The sequence below is a fragment of the Otolemur garnettii genome, unplaced genomic scaffold, assembly GCF_000181295.1.
Source record: "Otolemur garnettii isolate 467f Iridium unplaced genomic scaffold, OtoGar3 scaffold00236, whole genome shotgun sequence".
NCBI lineage: Eukaryota > Metazoa > Chordata > Mammalia > Primates > Galagidae > Otolemur > Otolemur garnettii.
The window spans coordinates 1797508-1814371 of NW_003852631.1; the positions used below are offsets into that span (position 1 = coordinate 1797508).

A 16864-nucleotide genomic window follows, 5' to 3' on the forward strand; every position below is an offset into this window, starting at 1 on the left:
AGGCTAAGGCAGAAGCCTCGCTTGAGCCCAGGAGTTGGAGGTTGCTGTGAGCTGAGATGCCATAGCACTCTACCCAGGGGGACAGCTTGAGGCTCCTGTCTCAAAAAAAAAAAAGGATAGAATAACTAGTCATAAAATCAATAAAGAAACAAAAGACTTGAGCAGCAGTATAAATCATTCACACCCAACAGAACTCCATAGTGTATTCCACCCAAAAACAGCAGAATAAACATTTTTTGCAGGTGCATATTCTCTAGGATCGATTATGTTAGGCCATAAAACAAAGCTTGCTAACTTTAAAAATACTGAAATCACACAAACTATATTTTCCAACCACAACAGAATGAAATTCAAAATCAATATCAGAAAGTAATCTGGGAAATTCACAAATACGTCAAAATTAAGTAACACACTTCAAAATAACCAATGAGTCAAAAAATAAATCACAAGGGAAATTTTAAAAGAGTTTGAGATGAATGAAAACATATCAAAACTTATGGAATGCAATCAACCCTATGCATTTGACAAAATCATGTCTTTTCACCATAAAAGCACTCAATAAACAAAAACAGAAGGGACCTCAACCCGAGGTCTACAAAACCCACAGTTAACATACTTCTGGGTGAAAAACTAAATGCTTTCCCCATCTAAGATCAGAAAGATAAGAATTCCACTCTTGACACCTTCATTCAGTATTATACAAGAGGTTCTAGCGAGGAAAATCAGACAAGAAAATGAAATAAATGACATGAAGATTGGAAAGGAAAAAGTAAAATTATCTCTATGTGCAAATATTATCATATATATGTGTATATGTATACACATACATATATGTACACACACACACACATATATGACTTTAAGAATTCAGAAATAAATTGCTAATCAGTTTAGCAATGTGGCAGGACATAGATACAATATACAAAAATCAATTGCTTTTCTACACACTAGCAATGAACAATCCAAAATAAAATTAAAAGAAAATATCCAGTAGCAGCAAAAAGAGTAAAACACCTAAGAATAAATTTAATAAAAAGTGCAAGGCCTACCAGTTATATATTACAAAAGATTGCAAGAAATTACAGAAGAGCTACATAAATGGAAAGACATGTTTATAGACTGGAAGAGTTAAAATTGTTAAAATGGCAATACTCTACCAGGCACTGTGGCTCATGCCTGTAATCCCAGCACTTAGGAGGCCAGTGGATTACCTGAGCTCACAGGTTCAAGACCTGCCTGAGCAAGAACGAGACCTCATCTCAAAAAAAGCCAGCATTGTGGCAGGTGCCTGTAGTCCCAGCTACTCAGGACACTGAGGCAAGAGAATTGCTTAAGCCCAAGAGTTTGAGGTGCTGATATTACAGCACTCTACCAAGGGAAACATAGACTCTGTCTCAAAAAAAAAAAAAAGATGGCAATACTCTGTTAATTGGTCTGCAATTTCTTTTCTTTTTTTTTTTTAAGGGGAGTGGGGGTTGGGATGAGTATATGCACACAGTTGCCTTTTTTCGTTTTTGTTTTGTTTTTGTCGAGACAGAGTTCTACCCTATGCCCTGAACAGAGTGCAATGGTGTCATAGATCACTGCAACCTTAGACTTGGGCTATAGGCATCCTGCTGCCTCAGCCTCAAAAGCCACTGGGATTATAGGCATTGGCGGCATCCAGTTGGGTTTTTCAATTTTTTTCATGAGTTGGGGTCTCACTCTCACTCTCACTCAGACAAGCCTCTAATTCCTGAGCTCAAGCAATCCTCCGGCCTCAGCCTCCCACAGTGCTGGGATTATAGGTGTGAGCCACTGCGCCTGGCAATTGGTCTGCAATTTCAACTCAACTCTCTATTAATATCTCAATTTTTCTTTTCTTTTCTTTTCTTTTTTTGGAGGCAGAAATGTAAAGCTGATAACAGAATTCATATGGAAATTCAAGAGACTCAGAACAGGCAATAGAATCTTGAAAAACAAAGAACAAAATTGAAAGACTCCTGCTTCCCAATTTCAAAACCATCTACAAAAGCTAAGCAAGTGATCAATATAGCATGATGTAAGAAAGAATAGACATAAGTGAAATTAAGAAGAACATGATATTTCATGTATAGAATTCCTCCCAAACTGTTTAGCTTAAATCTAATCACGAGGAAACAACCACACACATCCTTAGATTTGTAAGGGGCATGGTACAAAACAAATGGCCTGGACTCTTCTAAACTATCAATGTCACGAAGACAAATAAGCATATGAGGTCTAACAATTAAGTTTATGAATTTGCCATAGTGTGTATGTGCATAGTGTGTAGTAACACCACATAAACAACTCAGTAAGGCTTCATAATCTTAATACATGAGTATCCACAGCCATTTTCATGTCAACATGTGGTTGTGTCTTGCTGAGTGTTGTTCGTTATTGTTGTTGTGTTCTTATGTGCTGTCACAAGACTGGCAAAGCTTGAATTAGAGCAATGAATAAACATTAAATGTCTTGTTAAACTTGGCAAGAGTGGAAGTGAAATCAGAAGCATGCCAGTCCAAGTTTACAGGGATAAGTGCAGGTATAAACAGACTGAACATTTTTCTGAGGGGAGAGAAGGAGTCACTGATGAAAAGAAGTCAGGGTGGCCATTAACGAGCAGAAGCGATGAAAACACTGCAACCATTTGTCAGATTGTTGAATCAAAACCATTAGATGACTGTGAGAATCACAGCAGACCAAGCAAATAATGATAGAGAAAGAGTCAGGAAAATCTTAACTGAAAATATTGGCTAACAACTCATAGCTCTTGCACCACAACTAATGTAGCACTGCCTGTCTGTGAAGGAGTTTTAGCCAGTGAACAAATAACTGCATTGAAACAGCCTCCCTACTCACATGATCTGGCCCCCTATGAGTTTTTTATTTACCCGAAGATAATGGAAATATCAAAAGAAAGACATTTTAATGACATTCAGGACATCAAAAGTAATATGACGAGAGCTCTGACGGTCATTCCAGAAAAAGTGTTCCAAAATTATTCTGAAGGGTGAACTTGACAATGGCTTCAGTGCATAGCTTTCCAATGTCAAAGGTGACTGAATGATATTCAGCAATGAGGTATGTAGTACTTTTTCTAGGATAAGGTGGTGAACTTATTTGTCAGCCCTCGTAGGATGGGAAAACTTTTGCATCCAGTCATGACAGAGTAACTGATAAGGATTTCCCTTCCTTTTATAAACAACTGGAAAACTAGACAAAATTTATGAAACAACTACATTCAATATAGAATAGTCAGAACAGGACTGTGGTTCCTAAGAAAATGAAAACAAGGTGATCTTCACAATTGCCCTGGTTTTCTACCTGGACCACAGCCAGCAGAGCAATGCAGAATATAGCAATCTCACAAAATTGTGAACACAAAGATCTGAGTTCTAGGAAACTAAAGTAGCTCAAATTTGGATTTGCAGGTTAGAGTACTACAGAAAATGGGGCTATGCAGAGAAATTACTTTTAGAAATGTGCATAGGGTCCACTTAGATCTTTGGCTAAATACAAAGATGGTGCATTGTTTATGGTGAGACTCCATGAGCCTGGACAAAAAAACTTCACTAGGAGCTTAAGATGAACAATTCCCAGAGCTTAAATAAGCTCAGGAGAAGTTCAGATTCTAAGCAGAGAGGAGAGATTTCCTTGAATATCCACGGCATTCAAAGGACACCCTAGAAGGGTCATACCTTATTAACAAAGCTAAAATAGTAGTGCTAGAGTAACAGTTACTCTTGAGCAACTTAACAAACTATAAAAACAAGCCACCTGTAACTTAACTAACAGACAAAACAATATTAAATGATCTTTTTAAAAACACAACAAAATCCAGACATGCAACAAAATAACACAACGTTCATCACCCAATCAAACATTACTAGACAATCAAAGAAGCATGAAAATGTGACCTGTAACTAGGAGGAAAATCAGTCAACAGAAGCAGATTCAGATGCAGAATTAGCAGACAAGAATTTTAAAACAGCAATTATAAAGTATAACTTATTCTAATAACAATATATTTATATATAATGTAAATATACATAAAATTATAAATTATATTCAAGGATGCGAAGGAAAATATTAACATAATGGTCACAGAAATGGAAGATATACACACATATTTTAAAAGATTCAAATGAAACTTCTAGAGAAAAAATATACAATATGGAAAATTAACTGGATGGACTTAAAAGAAAGTTAGACATTATAGAAGAAAAGATCAGTGAATCTGAAGACAAAGCAATAAAAATTATTAAACTGAAATGCAGAAGTTGAAAAAGTAGGGGGAAAGGATTAAGAACTGCTATAGACTAGAGGCAACTAAAGTCAACATTTTATCGATAATTGGATCCAGAAATAGTCAAAAACAAAACAGCTATTGGGTATTTTAGAGATCATTAAGAAATTTAAGGCCAGGTACAGTGGCTCACGCCGATAATCCTAGCACTCTGAGAGACTGATGAAGGTGGATTGCTTGAGCTCAGTAGTTTGAGACCAGCCTGAGCCAGAGCAAGACCCCATCTCTAAAAATAGCTGGGCGTTGTGGCAGGCACCTGTAGTCCCAGCTACACAGGAGGCTGAGGCAAGAGTCACTTGAGTCCAAGAGTTTGAGGTTGCTGTGGTGTTGCAGCTCACAACTCTACCCAGGGCAACACAATGAGACTCTGCCTCAAAAAAAAAAGTTTAGAACAGCGCTGTGGCTCAAAGGAGTAGGGTGCCAGCCCCATATGCCAGAAGTGGCAGGTTCAAACCCAGTCCCGGCCAAAAACTGCAAAAAAAAAAAGTTTAAACATCTGCAACATATTATTAGACAATAATATTTATCAACATTAAATTTCTCTTATCTTAAAATAGTTTAAGAAAAAGCACTTGGGAGTTACTAACAATGGCTTGACTTCAACAGGATGCCTAGGTATTCATCTTTGTTATGAATCACAAGCTTGTGTCTTAAAGGCATTATTTTTTTAATACCTAACCAGGTACTGTAACAACCTGATACACTTTAATCAGGCCAGCTTCATGTAATTAAACTTTAAATAGATTAATTTTTCACTTCCCTGGTTCGTTAATAAAATTATATAAATACAGACTAATTTCTGGCTGGGTATGGAAGCCCATGCCTGGAATCCTAGAAATCTTCAAGGCTAGGGGTGAGGACTGCTTGAGCTCAGGAGTTTGGGCCCAGTCTGAGCAAGACTGAGACCCCATCTCCACTAAAAAATAGAAAAATTAGCCAGACGTGATACATGCCTATAGTCCCAGCCACTTGGGAGGGTAAGGCAAGAGGACTGCTTGAACTCAGGAGTTTAAGGTTGCTGAGAGCTGTGAGGATGCCATTCCAGCTGGGTGACATAGTAAGACTATCTAAATAGAAGTAAAAAATAAATAAATGCAAAAATAATTTCATCACACTCTCAAAAAGACAATAAAAACAAAATCATGGTACACTTAATAAATCTAAGTGGAAAGCAAAATACTGACCTATTCTGTAAAAATTTAGGGTCTTATTTATAAAAATTAACGAAGTATTTTTCAATCTTCTTGGTATAAACATTAATTACTAGAAAACTAAACCTGTTTCTACTTTAAGAAATAGAGATTTTTTTTTTTTTTTTGAGACAGAGCCTCAAGATGTCACCCTGGGTAGAGTGCCATGGCATCACAGCTCACAGCAACCTCCAGCTCCTAGGCTCAAGCAAGTCTCCTGCCTCAGCCTCCCAACTAGCTGGGACCACAGGCACCTGCCACAATGCCCGGCTACTTTTTGGTTGCAGCCATCATTGTTGTTTGGTGGGCTCGGGCTGGATTCGAACCCACCACCCTAGGTGTATGTGGCTGGCACTTTAGCCACTTGAGCCACAGGCATCGAGCTGAGAAACAGAGATTTAATAAAATAGCATTTAGAGCATTTTGAGTGCCAGACTTTATGTTCTTTAAGGAAAAGAACAATCTACTTTATTTGTATATATCTGAAGCCTAGAAGAATATCTTTCACATAGTTGTTTAAACTAAACCTCAGCTAAGCTAGTGATAACCAGTAATATTTAAGCCTCAAACCTGAAATTTCCTCAAATCTGTTTCTTAGTTCCCCTCCTAGAAAACATGCAAAAAAATTTACTGTGGTCCAGTGGGTAATAATTTTCCTAATAAAGTTATATTGTGCACTTTCCCTACTTTTTAAGTAAAGGGTACCAAATGAGATTGACTATTTCCAGTTACTCAGGGATCATCATGAACTTGCTTCAACAGATTGTAATTCTTTGACCTCCTTAATGTTAGTGCTGAATATGACTTCCTCTCTCTGTGTTTACTACCAGTAGACTGTGTAAGAATTCAGAGAAACAACTGTCATAAAAAGTACACAGGTTAGACACAATTGTAAGAGGGACTTCACCTAACAAGTGCAATCAGGGTAACCTGGTTCTCTGTACCCTCAATGAATCCCCAACAATAAAAAAAAAAGTACACAGTTTTAACGGTGAAGCTTTGTGACATTTATTGTGTTGGTAAAAAGGCATGTTTCCTTCTCTTAGAAGAAGTTATGTTCCATAACAGTTGACCTTTTTCTACCTGACATATTACCACTATACATGTTTACTTAAGCTGAGAGGTAAGTTGAATTTATTTATTACATTAGAAAATATTTTTGGTGGGGCTGGTAAAATCTTCTGTGTGGTATGAAACTTGTTTTGAGTACAATATACTAGAAAACAGAAGCCAAAATATTGGAACTTAAAAGTGAATATTATGTTTCAATGGCATCATTTTAAAGTCAATCTACGTTACATGGGCTAGGAGATTTTTTTAATATTGGAAGGCATAATTTACCAGTAAAATTAAAAACAAAAACAATTTTGAATTTAGAACAGTTGGGGCAAAAGCATACTTTTTAGTGTCCCTGCCAACTTACACCAACACAAAGAAAAGATTGGCCTAAATTAGCATTTTTCAAATTATAGGTCTTGACTTTCTACTAGGCAGTAAAATCGTTTAGTGAACCCAACTGAATTTTATTTTTTAAATAAAAACTAATTTCAAGTATTTCAGGATAGGTAACATACATAAGTACTGTTTCATGAAACTTTATTGTAAGGCTGTGTACACACACTGGGGCATAAGTAAAAACAAATTTCTTACTGTGAGCTGCAGTCAAAAAGGTTTGAAACTCCCTCATATAGAAAATTCTTAATGTTCTGTAGATTGTAAGAAAAGAGACTGATGCCTTTCTACATACTGCAACATTCATATTCTACAAGATACCTTTACAAAGTCAAAGTCATTAGCTTCCAGGTTCTTGAATGGGGCTATTTCCAATGAAGTTTAATGCTGTGTCTGGCTCATGTTTAGTACTAAAAATAATAAAATGAAAATCAATGGGCGGTGCCTGTGGCTCAAAAGGGTAGGGCGCTGGCCCCATATGCCAGAGGTGGTAGGTTCAAACCCAGCCCCGGCCAAAAAAAAAAAAAAGGAAAATCAATTAATTTGGGCCAGGCACCGTGGCTCATGCCTGTAATCCTAGCATGGTAGGAGGCTGAGGCAGGTGTATTGCTTTAGCTCAGGAGTTTGAGACCAGTCTGAGTAAGAGAAAGACCTCGTCTCTACTAAAAATAAACAAACTAGGCATCATGGCGGACACCTGTAGTCCCAGCTACTTAGGAGGCTGAGGAAAGAGGATTGCTTTAACCCAAGAGTATGAGGTTGCTGTGACGATACCACAGCACTCTATCCAGGGCAACAAACTCTGTCTCAAAAAACAAAATAACAAAAAAAAGAAAGAAAATCAATTAATTTAACAGAATTAAATTAAATTAAAATAAAATAATTTTTTCCCAGTACATTAAGAACACCTGAAAAACCTTTATGTCCAACTACTTCTGATGCTTGCTCTTGGCTTGAAATAAAGCTTCTTTTATAAAATAAGCTTTACTTTTTAATGAACTATATTTAATTCAAAGCTACCTAAATATTTAATGGTCAATTGCAATGTCAGTCTACAAAAGGTACTCCTAAAATATTCTCTGGTTGCCTCTGTGTATTAAAGTTTATGTCAAAATGAAAGATCAAATCTAAGTTCATATTTTTTGGATACTGTTAGGGATTCATGTTCCAATCAAATCTCAATTATTTCACATCCTAATACACCAGAGGCTCTATTTCAACCCACCTACCACTAAAAATATCACCTAATGCCAAAAATAAAGCTTTTGGATGAATTTTTTTGCGCAACAAAAGAAAAACTCTCTGTAATTGTTATCAGCCTACTAGGAATTTCATAGTATTTACAGAGACTTGCGTTGCACTTGAAAAATAACTGTGATGGAAAATTATAAGAAGAATTTTTGTGTTCAGCGCCACCTAGTGACAGATCTTTGAGTACACTCCTTTACTATCTGTTGCTTCCAGCATTCTAGGCACTGTACTAAAAGCTCAGCACGTAAGATCCGCATAAAATATAAACTCTACTTCCAAGAAGCTAAAGTTAGAAAAGACATACCCATGGGTTTTTAGCTAAGATCAAACAGAAGAAATTAAAACATTAATAGGGAGTAAAAAGAATCTACAATAAATAAATAGAAAATTTCAGTACTTCTGAGGTTTCTTCTGGCCTTATGAAGAAACTTTCACATCACAAGCTTTTTCCAACACAGCACTAAAAATTGGTTTTAATAAGCAATCACTTCATGGTATACTTTTTTTTTTTTTTTTTAGATGGAGCCTCAAGCTATCCCCCTGGGCAGAGTGCCATGGCATCACGCTCACAGCAACCTCCAAATCCTGGGCTCAAGAGACTCTCCTGCCTCAGCCTCCCAAGTAGCTGAGACCACAGGCGCCCGCCACAACGCCCAATGGTTGCAGCCATCATTGTTGTTTGGCAGGCCCGGGCTGGGGATTCGAACCCGCCACCTTAGGTGTATGTGGCTGGCGCCTTAGCAGCTTGAGCCACAGGCGCCGAGCCACTTTATGGTATACTTAACATCATTTAAAACATTTGAAATCAATATAGAAATAGTCAAACTAGGAAGTGCCTAAGATCAGACATTGATATTAGTTTAACAAGATCTGTAAATGGAAGCCTTATCTAAAAGATAAAGAATTACCTAATAATGTTGTTAATGTAGTCTGATTAATTTAATTGAAAGTAACAAGTCTCTTTTAATACAGTGTGTATACAAGTATTCATTTTTCTATTATTTAAACTGCACATGTATACATTATGGATACTTTCACTGTGTATGCTGTGCTTCAAAACACAAAAAGGTAAAAGTTAAAACAAAAAAGAAAACAGCATCGCACAGGTACTGGGTAGTTTTGAAGCCTGGCCTCTTCTAACTTTCTAGCTATAGAGTAGGTTTTGGCAATTCTACCAGCGTGAGACAACTGAAACTTCACTTTCATGTCCAACCAAAATTTATATAGACTTTAAAAACCACACCTCTAGAGCAGCAGTGGAGATACATAGTGAGGGAGGTCCTCAGGTGAACTTTTTCACTACTGAAATGCCAGGTTAAAAAACCCTTGCCAAGCCAGTTTTCCTGCCACCTGCATGCTTATTTATTCTGGGCAGGAAAGGAATTGGTGGATTACTTGTAATAATACTACAGTTTTAAAAGAGAAAACCATAAATATAAATTCACTGATGATTTTGTTACCTACTTTAGATAAAATATTATATATTTTACATAAAATAATTAAAGTATTTTTGTCCAGTGGCAGAATCTTGGTCTGATCTAGAAATGGAAACTTAACTTCAGCCTGTAGTTTTATACCTGGATCCTTCCAGTACCAATACAATACCTACATCTACTCTAGAAGCTACCTAGAAGCTACATTGACACTGAAATTTCTCTTGGAACTAAGTTAACTTTGTCCCACTACGGTTTATTTCTCCAAAGTAGGTTAAATCACAAACAATTCAAAATGCCCAATAAGCACCTAAAAATTCTTAGAACCAATAATAGTTATTTATATCCTCATCGACTTGTTCATTTACTAAATTTCAAACTTTTTCTGAAACAAAGGAGAATTTAAATCGACTAAACAAATGGTAAACAAAAAAATAAAAGAAACACTACCTTTACATCAAAATTACAATCAAGTCTTCTAATTAACACGATGAAAGCTCCAGATGAATTGTCTTTTAATGGTGGAGGCACTATAGGTTCACAGGCATTCTCTGGTTTTGAATTAATCAAAAAGCCCTGGAAAAGAATTAGCAATACATTATCTCTCTTACACTCAATGAATTAATTTAAGCCACTTACCTCTACAAGCATCTTTCTGATTTGTTTCATATGTTTTGCATTACGCTTGATGTATTATCTGGCAAGTATAATTGCTTCCGATCTCAGAAGTTCTCAAGCTCATAAGCATTCAGTTTTTGTTTTTGTTTTGTTTGTTTGTGACAGAGTTTCACTTTGTCACCCTTGGTAAAGTACCATGGCATCACAGCTCACAGCAACCTCAAACTCTTGGGGTTGAACAATCCCCTTGCCTCAGCCTCCTGAGTAGCTGGGATACAGAGGCCCACCAGAACACCCGGCTATGTTTTAGAGACGAGGTCTCACTTTGGCTCAGGCTGGTCTTGAACTCGTGAGCTCAAGCAATCCACAGGCCTTGGCTTCCCAGTATGCTAGGATTACAGGTATGAACCACCGCACCTGGCCAGCATTGTTTTTTTAAAATAGTTTGTCTTTCTTGAATTAAAGTTTTTTTTGTAAAAAATCACACATAAGACAATCACCACAAGGCAACTACTGTTAACATGATGGTATATTTTGCAGTAATATTTGACATTTCTAAACCAAGGAAATGACTTTTAAAAATTAACTTTTAACTTTCTTTCATGTTATCAAATAATAAAAGTGCACATAACAAATAAATTTCTAGGAATTTATTCTACAGAAACACTAGCTTAAACATATAAAATATAAATGGGAAGATGGACACTGCTATATTGTTTTTAATAACAAAAACTAAAAGTCATGTATGTAGCAATTTGCAATTGTTATTAATAGCAAAAACTAAAAGTCCAGTAATGCAGCAATTTAAAAATTATAGTATATTCCTAAAACAGAAAAATAATGCAGCCACTAAAAGAAATGAGGTAGATCTATTTACACTAAATTGATGACATGTCCATGAGATAACTATAAATTTAAAAAGAAAATATCAAGTTGCATTCCCAGGAATGAGGGATGATTTGACAACAGAAAGTACATTAATATAAAATGTTATATGAATGAATATATTAAAAGAGAAAAGCCAAATGATTATCTCAACAGATGGAAAAATATGAATAAACACATAAAAAGATGACCAAATTTATTTATAAAAAGAAATGAGCAACTAAAGCTATGGCGCGATGCCTTAACAACAATTCTGCTTGGTGCCTGAATTGGTCACACACACCAACCATCTATCTATTCTGCAGGGTTTGGCAATTTCTCCTGCCTTGGACTACACAGGCTGGCCTGTGAGAGGGAATATTTCTGCATGTATTCTGTGTATAAGATGCATCACTCCTTCATTTACTCATAGAATAGTTCCTCTTTTTCATCCCTTAAAACACTTGGTTCTTACTTGGAAAGGAAATAAAACTGTAGTCAGTCTTCCAACAACAAGTTTTTCTTTCCCTCTTGTTAAATTTACTCCCTGTTCTCTCTTCTGTGCCCTTCTGCATACACTAACTTTCTTCTTTAAGGCCAAATCACATAGTGCAAGGAATCTTTTTCAACATGCTCATAACAGCAATTAAACTCAACCCATATGGTATCAGATGGCATATGTCTACGATCAAATTTCCTATGTCTAAGTGATGATAACTCCATCATGAATGCCCCCTGGCTGATAGCAATTTAAAGACACATCCCAATTTCAGAGATGTTAAAGTGTGGGGTAATAAAATGTGCTGTAGAATCAATGAGATATGATATGTATACAGACACAAAAAAGGGTCTGCAAGCGAAACGAAAAAAGGATTTTTGCTTTTTAATCATTTCTGTATTGATAATGAACATGTATTATTTTTAAACTTTAGAAAATTTATAAAAAATGAAGTGCACATAAGTTAAAAGTAAAAAAAAAAATCCTTTTTGTCTTAATGGAAAATTGAGTAAAACCTTTAAACAAAGTTCTTAAAGTATTAAATATTATCTTCCCTGTGGATTATGCTAAAAACCACTTACAAAAATAGTTTACTAATTCCTATCTTTTCTTCAGAGTTACTTAAAACTAAGTATAAAGTTTCATCCATAAAGTCTACCAGTGGATAAGGAACTTTGCTGATTTGACAGAATTCTCTGGTCCCTAAATTAAGAGTGGCCAAGGAGGTGCGTGCACAGTGTCACCCTCCGGGGCCAAACCTTTCTTATTAAACGATTACCTGTTCTGCAATCAAGTATCCTCTCCATCTCTATCTCTGACAGGGCATTTCATGCTAATATGCAGAAGGCCTAAAAAACCACCAATGCCCAGGAAGCCCAAACCTAGATGATCACCTTTCTTCTCTTTTTTGTTGCAACCTTTTGAGAATTAAATAGAGATGCTGGGAAATAGTAGTACATATCAACTGGCATCTCAGTATCATCAAATACATAATTAAATCTATAATGCCAGGGGTTACAATGTACAAATGCATTGCTTGGGAAAAAAACAAAAGCTTTTAGGACTGTAATATACATCAATCAAAGTGCAAAAAAAATCCACAATTTTCAGTTTGATGAGCTGTCAGTCATTAAACTAACAGCACTCGACAAGCTCCCTCCATCCTTCCTGCCAGTCAGTAGTCCCCAACGTCATCCCCAGTGACACTACAGAACTGTTAATGGGTTAGATTTCCTTCTGCCTAATTTTAGACTTCACAAAAACCATACAAAATAATAAATGCTCTTTTCTACCTCTTTCTCTCAGTACTGTATTTGTGAGATTCATCTTTGCTGTTGAGCATCTACACTGCAGAGATACACTTTGTAAATCTTTCAGTTTCGTTTCTACATAGTATTCCAATGTGGACAGTTTATTCTACTGGTCTTAAGCATTTGGGTGATTTCAAGCTGGTGGCTATTACAAATACAGTAGAATCTCTGTAAGCTGACTACCCCAGGGACTTCAACAAACTGGTCCACATACAGAGGTGATCGCCATAAGGAATTAGGCCTACTGTACTGAAACGTACATGTGCTGCACGTCCGGTCTATGAAAACTAGATCAACTTAAGGAGGTAATCAATGTGGAGAGGTGGTCAACTCTGGAGGTTCTAGTATTACAATAAACGAGTCTTTCTGTGAACATATGTACACAGATCTATTAAACATCCACAGAAGTGGAATCACAAGACAAGGTGAGTCACACACTTACCAACTTTAATAAATACTACCAAGCAGTTTTCCAAAGTGGTTTGGGTTACTAATTATTATTATTATTTTTTGAAACTGGGTTTCAGTCTGTTACCTGTATAGTTCCTACAACATCAGACTTCTGGGTTCAAGCAATCCTGCCTCAGACCCTCAGCCCCCAAGTAGCTGGTGCTACAGGTAAGAACCACCATACCCAGCTAACTTTTCTATTTTTTGTAGAGATGGGGTCTCACTCTTGTTCAGGCTGGTCTCAAACGCCTGACCTCAAGCAATCCTCCCCCCTTGATCTCCCTAAGTGCTGGGATTTCAGGCATAAGCTGCACCTAGCTAAAGGTTACTAAATTTTAATTGCAATAGTTAAATCACCTAAACACAAAAAGCACAGTAAATATAATCTTGCTTTAATGCTTCAGAAGACATTTAGAACTATGTCATATTTCAGTCTAAATGTTATAGAGACAGTTATTTTTCTTAACAAATTACACTGGCTAATAAAGACAAAAAAAATTGATAAAGTGATCTTGTTTAAAAGATTTTTCTGGGCTGAAAACAGACTTTCCTTGCCTTGTGCTTACACTGACTGTCAACAAAAAAGCCAAAGGCAAGATAACAAAGCATCTTTCTTTTAGCAAAATATAAAAGTGCAAGGGAGAAAAGGAGGAGAAAAGTGGTTAATGTGTTTGTTAATGAGTATCTGAAATTATGAATTAATAATAACTATAGTAATAGCAAGAAGTTAACAAGTCTCGTATTTGCTGAGTCATGGCACTCAGCACTGTGCGTCAGGCATTATGCCCTTTAAATGTACTAATTCAGTCAATTTCTGCAATAACTTTGTGAGGTAGCGTCTATTAATATGACCCCCATTTTACAGATAAGGAAACTAAATCTCCAAAAGGTTAATTTGTATAAGGTTATACACAGCAGGCATGTGATCCCAGAAGTCTAACTCCAGACCCGGTGTTCTCAATGCTGTACTGCCTCCTAAATAAAAAAAAATTGGGCAATAAGTGGCAGGAAAGACACTAATGAAAATAAACAAGCCGAAAATTTGTCTAAAAGGCAATTGAAGCTGATCCTACAATTGAATACAAATACTTCAAATGATGATGGTGTCCACAGAATCTTTCTGTGTTTAACATGTGACCATAGACCAAAAAGAATTAAAATGATCAATCAGATTTTATCAACTACAGCTTTTCTAATGTGAGACAGCTGAATCTATATCAACAACTTAGTAGAATGCTAAAATATTGTCTTTTTCCTCTAACTTTTTTTATATTTTTAATTTTTAGACATTATATTTATATATATTTATGGGTACAATGTATGATGATCATGTCAAGGTATTTAGGATATCCATCACTTGAGTGTTTACTAGTTCTACATGTTTGGTACATTTTAAGTCCTCTCTCTTAGCTATTTTGACATACAGAATACTTATTTGTTAACAATTGTTACCTAACTCTGACATGAAACATTAGAACTTATTCCTTCTGACGAACTACATAATTATACCCATTAACGAGTATAATTACTCTCCTGATTTCTCCCTTCCCAACTGTTTCTAGAATCCATCAGTCTATTCTTCTACCTCCATGTGACCAACATTTTTTAGCTATTATATGTGAGAATGTATGATATTTGTCTTTTTGTGCCTGGCTTATTTCACTTAATATAATAACCACCAGTTCCAACTATGTTGTTGCAAATGATATGATTTCATTCTTTTTCATGGCCACATAATATTCCATTGTATATATGTACCAATTCTCTTTATTTAGTCATCCACTGATAGACACTTGGCTTGATTCTAAGTATCTTTGCTACTGTAAATTGGGCTACAATAAATATGGGAGTAGAGATAGCCCTTTGATAAATTGATTTCTTTTCTTTTGGATAAATTCCCATAGTGGGATTAGTAAATTATATGACAGTTGTATTTGCAATTTGAAAAATCTCCATACTGTTTTCCATAGTGCCTATACTAATTTATATTTTAATTAATGGGTACATAATAGCTGTATTATGTGATATGATGTTTTGACAAGACATACATGTGATTAATTACCTTATTGTGTTATGTTTTGATAAAGCATACAATGTGTATTAATCAAATAAGGGTAATTGGAGTAGCTACCACCTTAAGCATTTGTCACTCCTTGGCATAATTCTACTCTTTTAGTTATTTTAAAGTATAACTTATTGTTAACTGTAGGCATTTTGTTGTGCTATCAAATATTGTTCATTTTATCTAACTACATTTTTGCACCCATTAACCATCCATACTTTATCCACACTACTCCCTGCCCTTTTCAGCCTCTGGAAACCATCATTCTACTTTCTATCTCTATGAAATCAATCATTTTAATGTTTAGCTACCATATATGAGGGACAATACCTGAGATTTGTCTTTCTGTGTTTGGCTTAATTCACCTAACATAACACTCTCCAGTTCCATCCATGCTGCTGCAAACGACACTACTTTATTCTTTTTATGGCTGATTAATTATCCACTGTGTATATACATACCACATTTTCTTTATCCACTCATCCACTGATGGACACTTGGGCTATTCCTTTTTTTTATATAATGCGAATAAGATTAACCTGACTGCAAGTAGCATTTCATCTACACGTAAATTAACAAAATCATCTCCCAAAGTTTATTACTTCAAAATAATTTGCAGAAATAGTTTGCTAGTGATCTTGGCATTGAAAGGATAAAAGGAGAAAGGGTAACAAATCATAGTGACCAGAATAAAGTTAGGAAGTAAGATAAATAATTTCCTTTTTAGTCAAACTGATATAGAAATATTTAATCAAAAGGAACTCATAAAAGACCTGATTGACATTCTTTTTATCTTTCTATTGTTAAATTTAGTTCTTAAAGATAACAACATAATTGGTAAAAAAAAAAAAATTCAAAGACCATGGCTTTCAGTTTCCTTTTACTTGACACCTTAGTGGTTTGTCAGGATTTTGATTTTACGATATTCAAGCTCTATGAAGAAAGGGCTACGTGCTAATATGCTTCTCATCAGCACACACAGATAATGCTTCCTTCATTCCTAAAATCAAAATGACTCTGCCTTCTGGAGGACACTGCCTTTTAATTAATACTATATGTCAGATGTCACATTATCACAACCACCTTGTCATCAATCTTAAAAAAAAAATCCCATCAGGCTTTACCATTCCAATCTAAACACTGAGCCAACCGGATTTGCTACATATAAGACAGTTTCTCGAAAAAGAAGAATTCTAAATAGATTGTGCTTAGACCGGCAATACATATCCTTTACAATTGCCACATAATCAATACAACCGAGTAAAGCATACTTATGCATAATTTATCACCTATGGTACTTGACAAATCCTCTAAAGATAAAAATTTTAAATGTGTTAATGACTTACATAACTCTTAACAAAATCTTTGATAGCAAGAGTTCAGAAACAGGCTCAGCACCTGTGGCTCAACGGCTAAGGCGCCAGCC

The 16864-nt window shown here is 35.7% G+C and overlaps 1 protein-coding gene across 1 annotated transcript in view; it reads right to left on the reverse strand.

Annotated features, from left to right (window-relative positions):
• Positions 1 to 16864, reverse strand: part of RNF13 (ring finger protein 13) — a 140006-nt gene that overhangs the window by 70723 nt on the left and 52419 nt on the right. The window contains exon 4 of the mRNA XM_023508278.1: positions 10081 to 10211. Coding sequence (XP_023364046.1) covers positions 10081 to 10211 — 131 coding nt within the window. The remainder of the gene's footprint in view (positions 1 to 10080; positions 10212 to 16864) is intronic.